The following is a 13275-nucleotide window of genomic DNA, read 5'->3' as shown; positions in this document are numbered from 1 at the left end:
GTAGATATGGAAGGGAAGAATGCTTGCTAAAGGAAAAGAGGGCTAAACTACTGCTAGAGGAAGCAGAGGACCTTCACCTTCCCCAGGCAGCAAGGAGAATCCCTTGCTAGACTTAAATGCATTTTGTGCACTACCTGGAAAACAAGTTTCCATATAAATAATTGAAATGTGTTTAAAATGGATGTCTGCAATTGTTTGTGTAGATAGAGCTCTGAGACCATTAATCCCTCGACCTCTGTTACCCCTATATTAAATCAATATCATAACCTGTGATTTTTCTGTGTAAAGTTTTTAATGCTAATGTCTTGTTCATGCAATTTGAGAAAGGAAACAGGTTTAGAAATAAGCAGTTCCCCATTCACATTTTCATTCATAATGTATCTGCTTTTAACTGCTGTGCCAGAACCTTAAGGTAACATCTAATATGGAAAATAAAAATACATCAAGTATGAACCTACAGTACGTGGGTAGCAGAGTTACTAGTGGGAAGTAAGGCTTTCAGGTTTACGTTGCTGGTGTAATCAAGGGCTTTACTGAATGGAACATGTTGCAACTCTTCAATACCTTTTTGAAATGGTCTTAGAGACCTCCATCTCATTCCTACCAGAACCGGAATAATACACCACATCACCCCTGTATTCATCCTCCACCACCAGCACGGGTGGGACCCCTCTCTGAAGTGACATGTCAGGGTAAAAACTCTTGGACTGCATCTGGACACAGCACCGAAGACTCTCCTTGGGACGGATGGCAATCTCCTCTGGGAAGGCCCAGACCAGATATTCCTGTCCCTCTTACCTTCCCAGAACCCTCAAAGAGAAATTGTAGGAGGACTTAGGATGTCAGAAAGAGTATGAAGCGGCTCTAAAGTATCTCACTGTTAGCAGGCCCTAAGTCAGCTGTAGGAAATATTATTAATTTGGTCTTCAGATGAAACAGAGCACCATGCAAACAGCCAAGTTGGGTTTCACATCATCAGGCAAAAGAGAGATAAAAAGACATAAAATATTTGGAGGTTAAAACATCCTCACAAGCCCAGAGGCTTCTCGCATGCTCCTGAACTAGAGAATAAAATAGATTTAAACAGAACATATGAAATTAGTACTCGCTGCCACCAAGTGTAGATCAGACACAATGCAAGGACATATGTTTCTACAGTTAACAAAAGCTTCGTAGATTGCTTTGCATCACCTGTAAGCATCGCCCCAGAGCTGTGTCACCACCCTGTGAGACCCAACCCAGGCAAATCAAGGTTTAAGCTCCGCAACCAGAACGCAATGGCTCCTTGCAGCAGCTATAGCCCTCCTAGGCTGATCCGTCTGACATGCACCAACACTTATCCTTGGAAATTCCCCTTAGCGATTCCCCTTTGCTGCCTGGCTATTCACACACCACTGGGCTGCAGCCACATCTCTGCACTTTCCTCTGTAGTTCCAATTTCTGGCTCATGATGCTCGACTGCTGGTCCCCACTCCATAGCATCGGTCTCCACTCCAGCGCTCAGGACCATCCTCCCCACTCATCTCTCCCTTCAGTCCAGACACTGCGACACTGCGGGCATCCCCCAGATTACATGTTCCACCTAACCTGTGGAACATGCTTCTTACCTGGCTTCCTAGCCCAGGACTGTGCTTCCCCAGTCCTGGACTTCAGCTTTACAAACTTCGGTATCTGGCTCATATTTCATATTTATCCCTTCTCCTCTCAAAAAATGTGATCCAGAGTAAGACCCCAGGTGAGAACAGCTTTCTGCAATTGCTGCCCGCTTTGTCCCACCAAAGCATCAAATCTGACTGCAGAGCAGAGGGTAGTTCTGATGGATCTGGTATTTCAGCAGAAGCAGACCAAGGGTTTAAATGAAGCAGCAAGGACTCACCCATCAAAACAGTCTATGTGTCTGCACAGCCTTCTGCTTAAAAAACCTGATTGCTGGTTAACAGCAGGTTATTTTATTGCATGACCTTGGCTGTCAATTTAATACGGATTTATGATAAAATGATCCATCGTTACAACTTATTCCACTTGGGCAAAGATGGTATGGCAGAAAGCAATGTAGTCATGAGCTTCTCACAGGATAAAAACAAAAGTGTAATGAAATGGCAAATTGGTCATCTGTATTTTGAAAGGTAACTATTCCATAGCTGTGTGCGACAGTGGGAATAATTTAAAGAGTAAGAAATAACAAAACATTCAGACCCCTCTTAGTTAAGCATTAAAAAAAGTAGAAGGAAATGGATTAGCTGCTTCCTTGCTGCTATAGGCTGCTGGTCTACTTTAGAGACAGTCACAAATTTAACATTATAACCAGGGACATAACAAGAAGCAGCTTGGACCATAAAAAAAGCTGTCTATATAGGTACAAGTTATTCTCCAAAACCCAAAAAGAATCAGTTTTATTTGGATGTGTGGACAACCTGCTGCTCTTTAAGTCTTCAGAGCACTGAAAACATGACCTTTTCCCCCAAAATCCTGTTGAGTCTGTCCTGAGAAAGAGAAGTACTCATATATAAATGGGATGATACTGTCTGTGAGTGAGTTTCTTCCTGCAGGTTGGGCAAGAGTTGGCGTTCCTAAGGGAATCACGGAGGCACTGGCTGCAGAAGACATGGCCGCATTTAGTTGACACGATCAGTCGTCCGCTTTGCACAATCTGGAAGAAAAGAAGCCACAACAGGTGTTTGGGGTAAAGAATTCAGCTTTACTGGTCTGCTGGCACCAGGCTAATAGGACTTGCAGTATCTGGAAACGGTACATGACTACTTGAGTAATAAGGAACCCAAAGATCCTCCAGTGCCATCTTGGAAAGTGTTTCGCCCTCTACGTACACCACTAAGAAATGACTTTGGGTTACAAGCTAGTTTCACCGGCAAACCAAGGTCTGTACTTCAAGCCAGCTGTCTGTAGCCTCTCACATAACCCAACAGTTTCACAGCTCACCCTCTGCCCCGTTCCCCCTTCGACAAAAAAGAAACAAGGACAACACGTGGATCCTTACCTCTGAGTAGCCATCCATGCATATCGGACAGCTAACGGTACCAGACGGCCTTGCGGTAGAGAGAAAAAAACAGAAAGAACATGCATCCATTAATTTCACCGTACACTGAGGGTTACCAATACATAAAACGTCATGTAATCATCCGACTGCACAGACCAGCCGTGATGCATTTCATCTGAAGATCCCTGCGTACCTTTACCTCTCTCAAGCTGTTGCATTTATTAAGCAGTTTGGGTCTGCCTTACCTAAAGGAAACAGCATCTTGGTTTTCATTAGGGGAGGATGCAGCCAGTCACCCTGCTCTGTTATTAGACATAACAGCACTCTCTAGCGCTGTGCAGTATATGTATGGCAGTCTTCACCTTCCACAGGACATAAACAAGAGTTTTGTAACAAAAGCATCTAGCTGTCCTTCGGAAACTATTCATTCTAGAAGTGAAAGAGGTTCTCAGAAATTAAAACATCCCCTATTCTAATTTAGGGCAACATCCCAGCCCAGTAACATATTCATACCAGGAACTCCTTCCTTATAAAATGTGTGATTATATGAAGCATATGAAGCATATTGTCAGACTGTTTGGCTGTGTCTTTTATGTATTGCAAGCATTTCAGTGTATCTCAAGCCATACTGTAAGGTACATTAGATAGGGATTTCACAAACAACAAAACAAAAGTTTGTTTGGGGTTTTTGGGGGTTCTCTTCTAGAAATGCAATTATATTTTAGGTCTGAAGTTTTTGCATAGTAAGCAAAGAGAACCCAGAAGCTTGGAAGAAAACGGTTTCTACTGTATATCAAAAAATACATTTTAGAAAGACACTCTATCTTTCACATACGCATCATTGTCTCTTGGTTCATCTTCATCATCGCTAATCAGTATACAGATATGGAACCTTGGCTGGCCTCTTAGTCTGCGATCTCTCCTTTCTTGTTGATTCTCTGTAAGTTAAAATTGGTGAGTTAGCTATATTATAAAACATATAGCCCTGGAACAATCCTTGAAAAGCATGATTATAAACAGTCTGTAACATTCCCTTTAGTTACTTCACTGCAATAGAGGCTAAAAAAGCCTTTCAACATTTTCTTTATTCAAAGCAGGTATGCCAGTGCTAATTAAAATTATCATCAACTTTGGGCCTACAAAAATTCTGTATTTGGAAAATTAAAAAAAACGTATTTTAAGCAGCTTTGATCTATTCTATTTCAGATACTTTCTACAAGCTCCGATAGTGACCATCAAACACAGATTGGATCCGTTCTCTGAGACACTGGCCAGCCAGATACTTTAGCACTGTGCTTTGTCTTTTGGTAAATGCAGTTTCAATCCATGCTGCCCAGGTTCTTTGGAAAAGACAAAAATAAAATTTAAGTTTAGGCCAATTCCATTATCAAGCGTAAAACGTCAACTTACCTTCAACAATCTTGCATCAACATATGTGGGAAGGGAGAGAAAAGAAAATACAATTAGACTTTGGCGTGCACCTCTAGCATTACATACAAACACCAGGCAAGCTAAGCAATTACAACGCAACAAGCTGAGAAGGGTAGGATATCACCCTCTTATTTTGAGGAAGAATGTTAGAAGCAGTAGTAAATTAGCTGCTGCTCTGAAAATAAGGAAGGGGTTGCTTCTGGTTCTGCTCACACTGCTGCAAAGGGATAGAAATGGAGGCAGCTTACGAAGCATCTGAACACCCTCCTCCCTGCTCCTCAGTTTCAGGACCCTAATCCGATTTAGGCTGGAGGACATTCTTTCCCTCTCCCTCCCCCAAACAGGCCAATTCAGGTGTGACAGCCATAAGCACTTCATCTTAGATTAACAGCTGCCGGAGAAAAAAAATCCCAAACCCAAACCCACTATTGTCTTTGCTGGAACTAGAGCTGGGGCAATGCGGACGACGTTGCCAAGTTTGAGGCCGTTCCTTTGCAAAGGGCTCAGGAACAATCCCAGCAGGAGATACCCCCAGGAGATGCCACTGCTGCTTGTTTCAGGTTTGCACGTCAGCAGTGGCATCCCAGAACTGAGGTTATAAACTACACTGTGGACTGGATCGAATACTATTCCAGCTTTAAAAATAGCAGTAAAAAAAGCAGATTTTTTTAAAGACTTCTTGGAGTAATAAACTTGTGGCTTAACCCCAGCCAGCAACTAAGCACCACACAGCCTCCCACTCACTCCCCCTCAACCCAGTGGGATGGGGGAGAGAATGGGGGGAAAAAAAAAAAAAAAAAGTAAAACTCGACAGATAAGAACATTTTAATAGAACAGAAAGAAACTAGTAATGATAACGCTAATAAAATGACAACAGCAATACTAAAAGGATTAGAATATACAGGTGATGCACAGTGCAATTGCTCACCACCCACCAACCGATGACCAGTTAGTTCCCGAGCAGTGATCCCTCCCAGCCCCGCTCCCCCCAGTTTATATACTGGGCTTGACGTCACACGGTATGGAATAGCCCTTTGGCCAGTTGGGGTCAGCTGCCCTGGCTGTGTCCCCTCCCAACTTCTTGTGCCCCTCCAGCCTTCTTGCTGGCTGGGCATCAGAAGCTGAAAAATCCCTGACTTAGTCTAAACACTGCTGGGCAACAACCGAAAACATCAGTGTGTTATCAACATTCTTCTCACAGTGAACCCAAAACATAGCACTGTACCAGCTACTAGGAAGACAATTAACTCTATCCCAGCTGAAACCAGAACTAGTTTGTACCATGTTCAGCTACAGTTGTGCTTGGCATCTCTCCGACAGGAGTACCTTCAACTGACACTGTAGCTAAACACTTCATATTTGTGAAGTCAAAGACTGTTACCTCCTTCGCTTTTTAAGTCATTCGCCTATATCTTTGATATAGCTATCATAGCTTCAGCTTGAAACTGCATCTCCTTATGTTACAGTAGCCATCACAGTAGCCATACACATGTATTCTCCCCAAGTTCTGGAGCAGCTAGCTATTTTAGATTGCTCTGCCACTATCGGGAAGTGATACGCATAGACGTTGATGCATGCATGGGCCCATTTGGGGTTGAACAGGAACTCTGTCTATAGTGGCAAATCAAAGCCGTCTTTTAACCCTTTAAGCCAGGCTACTTATTGAGATGCCAGAAGACAAGCCCAGACGATGACTTTTTGAAGATCTAAGGCCTTGGTAAACTACGACCCAAACCCAAACCTCGGAAGGATTAAGTTTTACTTCTGCATTCATGACATCCGCTGCCTTTTAATGTACACATCTTCAAATAGAGGTCAAATATGCATTTCAACAGTATTCTTCCATGCCTTAGCATTCGGTTTTCCAGATTCCTCAAGCTTAGTACTTATCCGTAGGATTCTTCATCCACATTCATGACTGCGCCATGACGAGTATAGCAGACTCCCTCTGATCCTTAGACTAACACTTAGTGAACGAGGGGTCTACATCCTTACAGAATGTCATACTTGAAAGGCATTTATCACCATGTCTGTGCAATGAAAAGGCATAGGATCACCGCTAGACTGCTTAAACCGGCTACATTTTTTGTATACACATTTAACTAGCAATTCTTCAAGAAAAGTACCCATGCACATTCACAAGAGTTTGGGAAAACAGGGCGGTATCGCGGTGCCCAAGAAGGGCTTTGCTAAGCTCCAGCTCCAGAGCAGCTTCTCTGTTGACCTGTAACGCATGGCTTTCATGGCATGCCAAGTCAACTTTGAACTTAAAACTTATCCTTGAAGTCGGATTCTATCAGGGAGCACAACACATACCTAATGTGACCACAAGATTTAGATAAGTGCGCTATTCACTACTTACCACAACAGAATCATTGTGAGTTAGATCAACGACTACAGGATCAGAAGATTCACAGGTGAGATCTGCTACTTCCTCACCAGCTTAAAAACAGAACATTAGAGACAAGATGAGAGATGGAAGAGGAGTAAAATTGCCTGCCACTGTGGAAGAGGCTGAGGTATGAGTCAACCTTGCCCTGTCCCTCTCCTCTGCAGCAACATATCCAACATTTCACTCAAGCTTTGCCCTCAGGAGTCCACACAGGGCATTACCACGCTGCCTTCTGCAAGTTGCAATGCAAGAGGAACAGCGGCTGAGCTCCTCACACAGTTCTGTTGTATGACAACAGCTTGCAGGAGGTACACAGCAACAGATTATTCATCTAACATTGCAGAATGTTTATCTCACAGAGTAAAACACAAATCGTATAGGATATAATAATTTTACAGTACCTTGCTGTAAATGTTCCTGTCTCATGTCTCTTCCAACCTTTCATAGTCACATGCACAGCAAATACTGGAAAAGCCATATAATTGCCTGGAGGCCAACAATTGCTTTTAATCTTTCCTAGGATTCCAGGTGGCAATTTAAATATCTCTTTAGGAGGTCAAGGAGGCTTTTGAATTCCTGATACTTCTTCCAGAAAAGGACTGACCAAGTACTGCCTTTCCCTTGAGGGATGAGGCACAACTAACAAACTTCTCATTACCTTCTTAAAACTTGGGAGTTCCCAAACTTAGTTTGCCACTATCTCCAGTGGCAGCTGCAGTGACTCGCAGTTCATTGGACTAGACACTCAGATGTTTGACCTACGCTTGAGTACCCTTCCCACACAACTCATCTATCACCAGTGCTGAATGTATCGCATCTCAGTAACAAACTACAACAGCTCTCAGTAGGCTTGTTGTTTACAGGTGCCACACTAGATGCTTTTTAAAAGAGCAGCTTTCCCTTCCTCCCCAGTAAAGGGCCTAGAAACAGGAAAAAACCCCACACCTTAAGTGGAACCCCAACCCTCCAGAAGCAATTTGTGTTCTTACCAAGTTGAAAAGAAAGCTTACCACTTTCTGCAGGTTCTGCTGGCTCTGCTTCTGAAGTCATTCCTGTGGTTGAAGCCATCAACCTGTTTCGTTTCCGAGCTTGCCTAGAATTAACTGCTCTTCCACGGCGCTTTCGTTGAGTCTAAGGGAGAACAAAGCCTTAGCACCTTCTTTAAGAGGAATATTAATGCGGCCCTCATCTTTGCAGCACTGACAAAAGCACACGGGGATACACAAAACCCTCCCCGAAGGGCTGTCATATGCATCAAATGGTGGTATGGGTCACCCCAACGCGAACGCATCGCATCAGGGAAAAGACATCACCCCAGACCTCTTACCAGCTGGGGCACAAAGCAAAAACATATCGTGAGGGTTTGCAAATGAGAAGACTAGTTCACAATTATATCAGGTTTCTGCTCACACTGTAAGCATTTCTGAACTACTGCTAGCACCAAGACAGATTAAAAATCTTAAGTATCACAGAACATGAAGTTACATGAGGTTTTTATATGCTTATGTTCCAGCATGTTTACCACAAACTCTTAACAACATTTGTACTGGTACCATAAACAACAGGTTTTAAGAATCAGGTTTGCATCAAGTAGTAAAATACTTACTGCGCTCATGTCGTTTCTTGATCTGAAACCACAGAGAGAGAGGTACAAATATCAAAAAATCAATTGCAAGGAAGCTGCAAGTATCAACTCCTTATATTCCTTTAGGTAGCACACTGTTAAAAAAGTCCAGATTTCTCAGGGTCTGAGAACGATGTTCTTCCAACCCTGTAAGAAAAGAAGAGAGAAGATTACCTCTGTGTAATGCTTGTTCTCTCAAATACACCCCCTCTCCAAGATTCCCATTCCTGAGTCACCAGTTTCTGTCCAAAGCTAGAGGAGAAGTCCCAGAGTTTGGTCACTGAGCCTCGGACACCTACAGCTGGGCCTGAAGCCTCAGTCATTCTTGCCCATCTCCTAAGGTAAACACCAGAATAAGCTCATTTATTAGCGGACTAGAAAAATAGTAAGGAATCCCAATTCAGTTGGACTGAAAGCAATGGATGGACTCTTGAGGCAGTGTTTGTGTGGTACTGAACTCTTAAAGCTTGGTCATGGTAAAATTATCGTGTGTGCAACATACACTGAGGAGCTGGGCAGAGGTGGTAGGAGGCCCCCATACAAGGCAGATAACTAATTTTGAAAGAGAAAGCATTACAAATTAGCAGGGAAAGTATTTTCTGTAATAGAAGTAGTAAAGTGGTTATATAGTCTAGGAAACAAGCCTGCAAGACAACTTGCATTTTACTGCACAAAAGACCAAAAAGTCCTTAACAGACAACTCAATGTCCAACGACAGATCCTACAGAAATCTTTGTTCCAAATTCACCTTAAAAAAAAAATCACCTCTTGGCACACAGCTGCTCGTTCATCCAGGGGTCTGAAACCATCTAGAATTCCCTGCCCCCAAATGTTTTTAACAAGTCTGACAGCACAGAAGCCCTGGCAAGCCTTAAAACTAGTGAAGTCATGTAATCCAAAGATAAGTCTTACTAGAAGGCCTACCCCACCGCGGTGAAACAAAAGGAGGCGGCAAGGCAGAAATGCGCTTGCTCCCGATACTGACCTTGCCCTACACTGCAAAGACCAGCACACAGCCCTTCAGAGGGACGGCACGGCCAAAGATGCTCCCTGAGCTGTGACAAGGCAAACCTCGGCGGACACGTGGGAGGACAGGCATTCGCAGGACCATCCACTGCTTTTTGCGACAAAGCCGCTTGACTACTTGAGTCCTCCGTGGTTCCGAACAATCTAGAAGACTTAGCTCGCTGCTCTTGTCACAGTTCTGGATAATTACATCAGCTGAAAAGGCGCAAATTCCTGCAGATGGTAGAGGCCCTTGTCTACTCTGTGTAGACCATGAACATCGTTGTCCCAGAAAAGGGATGGTAAGGGGCCACTGTCAAGGTGTAGGCATCTTGTTATGGCCTCAAAGACAAAAGGAAACAATGCCAAATGGCAGATTTCTGGAGTTGGGGCTTTCCAGGCAATTAGTCTTCTCTAAACAAGAGTTGTAGGGACTTCAGGCAAGACCTGACAAGAGCACCAATGACCACAGAAACACGTCATCTAAAAGCACAAAATAAAATCTCTCCCCTGGCTCCCCCCTCCCCCTTTTTTTAGCCTATGTCAGTAGAAAGCTCAAAACTAATTAGCAGGCTATTAACCTGTTCTCAGATTAAGAACCACTGAGACCATGCAGTGGGATGGAATGGCACTGGCAATCATAACCTTGAGTTAAAGGAAGCCTGACTGATATTTTTCCTCGTAAACTTTCTCTCTGTATTTCTTCAGTCACAAATCTTCAAGCCCAGAGATATATTTACGCACAGTTCTAAGCAACGCAATACACCATTCGACAATTTTCTCCCATTTTTTCATTTTAAAAGTCTCACTGGATTGCAAAGGCTAAAGGAGGGCTAAAGAAAACATCGGACCAATGCTTGTTGAAGATGGTCACCTGACTAATAGAGATGAAGACAAAGCGGAGGCATTGGATACTTTTTCTTTGTCTCAGTCTTCAATAATACTGATAGACGTTCAGCTGCCCAGTCCTCTGAGTCGGAGGACCACGAGTGCAGGAGCAGGGACTTTCTATTTGTGGACACCGACACTGTCAGGGACCAGCTGTATCACCTGAATGTTCACGAGTCCCTGGGGCCTGATGGGATTCATCCCAGAGTACTGAAGGAGCTAGCGGATGTTACGGCAGGACCCCTCGATCATCTGCCAAAGGTCTTGGGAGTCTGGGGGGGTCCCTGCTGACTGGAAGCTATCCGGTGTTGTTATTCCAAACTCAAAAAGGGCACGAGGGAAGCCCCAGGGAACTACAGACCTGTTAGTCTAACCTCAGTTCCTGGAAAAATGATGGAGAAGATGATACTGAATATGATTGAAAGGCATTTAAAGAACAATGCAATCACCAGGCACAGTCAACGCGGGTTCACAAAGGGAAATTCCTATTTAACCAATTTGATATTCTTCTATGATAAGGTCACCCGCCTCGTGGATGAAGGGAAGGGAAGGCAGCGGATGTAGTTTCCTGGATTTTAGTAAGGCTTTTGATACCGTCCCTCACAGCATCCTTCTGGACAAGTTGTCCAGCTGTGGGATGAGCAGGTTCGTGGTGCGCTGGGTGAAGAACTGGCTGAAGGGCAGAGCACAAAGGGTTGTAGTGAGTGGGGCTACATCTGGCTGGTGACCGGTCACCAGCGGTGTTCCTCGGGGCTCAGTCCTAGGGCCGGTTCTGGTAAATGTATTGATCAACGATCTGGGTGCGGGAGTTGAACGCACCATTAGCAAGTTTGCTGATGACACCAAACTGGGAGGTGCTGTTGACCCTCTTGAGGGACAAGAGGCCTTGCAGAGGGATCTACCTAGATTGGAGCACTGGGCTATGGTTAATGGGATGAAATTTAACAAGTCCAGCAGGAATGCTGGATTGTGCACCTAGGATGGAGTAACGCCAAGGGGCACAAGTATAAATGGGGAGAGGAGTGGCTGGAGAGCAGCCCTGCAGAAAGGGATCTGGGGGTGCCGGCCGACAGCAGCGTGCCCCGGCAGCCGAGAGGGCAAACCCCATCCTGGGGTGCATCAAACACCGTATATATAACCAGCCGCTCAGAAGGGCGGTTGTCCCGCTGTACGCAGCGTTGGTGCGGCCTCACCTCGAGTACCGCGTGCTGCTGTGGGCTCCACAATTTAAGAAGGATGTGAAGGTCCTCGAATGCGTCCCGAAAAGAGCAACAAAGCTGGTGAAAGGGCTGGAAGGAATGTGCTGTGAGGAGCGGCCGAGGACACCGAGTTTGTCTAGTTTGGAGAAAAGGAGGCTGAGGGGCGACCTCCTTGCTCTCTGCAGCTTCCTGAGGAGGGGACGTGGAGAGGGAGGTGCTGAGCTCTTCTCCCTGGGATCCAGGGACAGGACGCCTGGGAACGGCTCAAAACTGCACAAGGGCAGGTCGAGACTGGACATCAGGCAGCATTTCTTCACCGAGAGGGCGGTCAAACCCTGGAACAGGCTTCCTGGAGAGGTGGCCGATGCCCCAAGCTGGTCAGTGTTTAAGAGGCATTTGGACAATGCCCTTCACAACATGCTTTAACTTTCAGTCAGCCCTGAAGTGGTCAGGCAGTTGGACTACATGATCATTGTAGGTCCCTTCCAAGTGAAGTTATACTAAAATTTAAGTCAACATCCCCTTTTTTTAACTTAGACTACTTATTATGTACCAGGCTCAACACAGAACCCCCTCCCCCAATATGATCCTTATCAGGTTTGATGAATTCATTTACCTGTGTAGTTACTCAAGCGGTTTTCTCACAAATGTGAGCAAATTGCCTTATGTTGTCACCTGGGACGTAGAAGACTAAGGCTCAGAGTTCGCTCCCTACCACAGAACGCTGGGAACTGACTTTCAGTCTCCTGCTTCCTCAGCACAGGACTCACCTAGGCAACCACTTCTGTAACATTCCGTGTCCAGATAATGTGAGTTCTCTTTGCACACTCATTTTGAACCACTGCAAAACAGTAGGTAGCCCCCTTCCTTCCAGAAAGTAAAGCTGTTTCCCAGCATAGCCAGAACTAGGGCAGAGAGGGTAGGGAAGAACAACGCAACCAGAAGATGCAGAAAGGCATCAGTCTGCCGCAAACTATGATCAGCAGAAAACATACACACTTAATAACGAGTGTTATTAGCAGCAACATAATTCCAAAGAATACATCTACTCACACAGCAGCTGTTCAGAGCCCCCATAAAACACTTGTTCTAAGACTGACTGAATAAATAAGATTTCCAGTAGACCTCTGATGTAGTTTATTTGCATAGGGAAACAATCCTGGTGAACATGCTGCTTAAGTTGCTTATACATACATACCTAAGTGGCCTGCCTGAATAGAAACTTTCTTTCCCTTCTCCTTAATGTGGAGAAACTTCATTAAAAATGAGCAAGAAAGGCAAGAGGGAAAAGAAAGGAACTTTACGGCAACAGCACCTATTTGGAGAAAAGATAAAATAAGCTTGCTTTATGATGTTTTTCAAAGCACTACGTGCCCGGTCATAGGCACAATGCCTCAGCATTCCTCCTCACCCTCTCCCCAGCACGGTGCTTCCTACACGACACACGCGTGCAGCAGGCAACACGAGCTTCGTCAACAAATTAACAGCAGGGATGTACCCCAACACCCCGCCATCCTCTAAAGCGAGCCCTCTCTGTCGCTGGCCCCCGGGCTCCCCCCACTTGCCCAGTCCCAAGCAGGACGGCACCGTCACCCCCTCACCCCTCCTGTCCCAGGCAGCACCGCTCTCCTTTTCCCCATACAACGCACAATGGCCAAAAGAACTAAAAGGTTTGGGCATTTGGGATTTCCCGCCCCCCACTCCAGATCAATTAATACGGCGCAATGAAAAGAACGAGCGC

General features: G+C 45.0%; 1 protein-coding gene across 1 annotated transcript; it reads right to left on the bottom strand.

The window, feature by feature from the left end:
* Positions 1–2094: 2094 nt before the first annotated feature.
* On the bottom strand, positions 2095–8470 carry LOC142026836 (E3 ubiquitin-protein ligase RNF4-like). The gene is made up of 7 exons (XM_075020278.1): positions 8425–8470; positions 7829–7949; positions 6789–6868; positions 4406–4415; positions 3831–3933; positions 2996–3044; positions 2095–2650 (listed from the first exon to the last, which is right to left on the bottom strand). Exons 1-7 carry the CDS (start codon positions 8431–8433, stop codon positions 2501–2503), a joined length of 522 nt encoding a protein of 173 aa, XP_074876379.1. The 5' UTR covers positions 8434–8470; the 3' UTR covers positions 2095–2500.
* Between the last annotated feature and the right edge of the window lie 4805 nt (positions 8471–13275).

This window comes from Buteo buteo, chromosome 1, assembly GCF_964188355.1.
Source record: "Buteo buteo chromosome 1, bButBut1.hap1.1, whole genome shotgun sequence".
Taxonomy (NCBI): Eukaryota; Metazoa; Chordata; class Aves; order Accipitriformes; family Accipitridae; genus Buteo; species Buteo buteo.
Note: the sequence above shows the minus strand (reverse complement) of the source record. Positions and strands in the feature narration are given on the sequence as shown.

Excerpts from the sequence above, each read along its gene's own strand:
- LOC142026836 (XM_075020278.1), bottom strand. Across the intron at positions 6,869-7,828 it reads AGCAGAACCTGCAGAAAGTG|CTGGTGAGGAAGTAGCAGAT; the intron begins GTAAGCTTTCTT and ends TCTGTTTTTAAG. Across the intron at positions 2,651-2,995 it reads GCATGGATGGCTACTCAGAG|ATTGTGCAAAGCGGACGACT; the intron begins GTAAGGATCCAC and ends CTTTTCTTCCAG.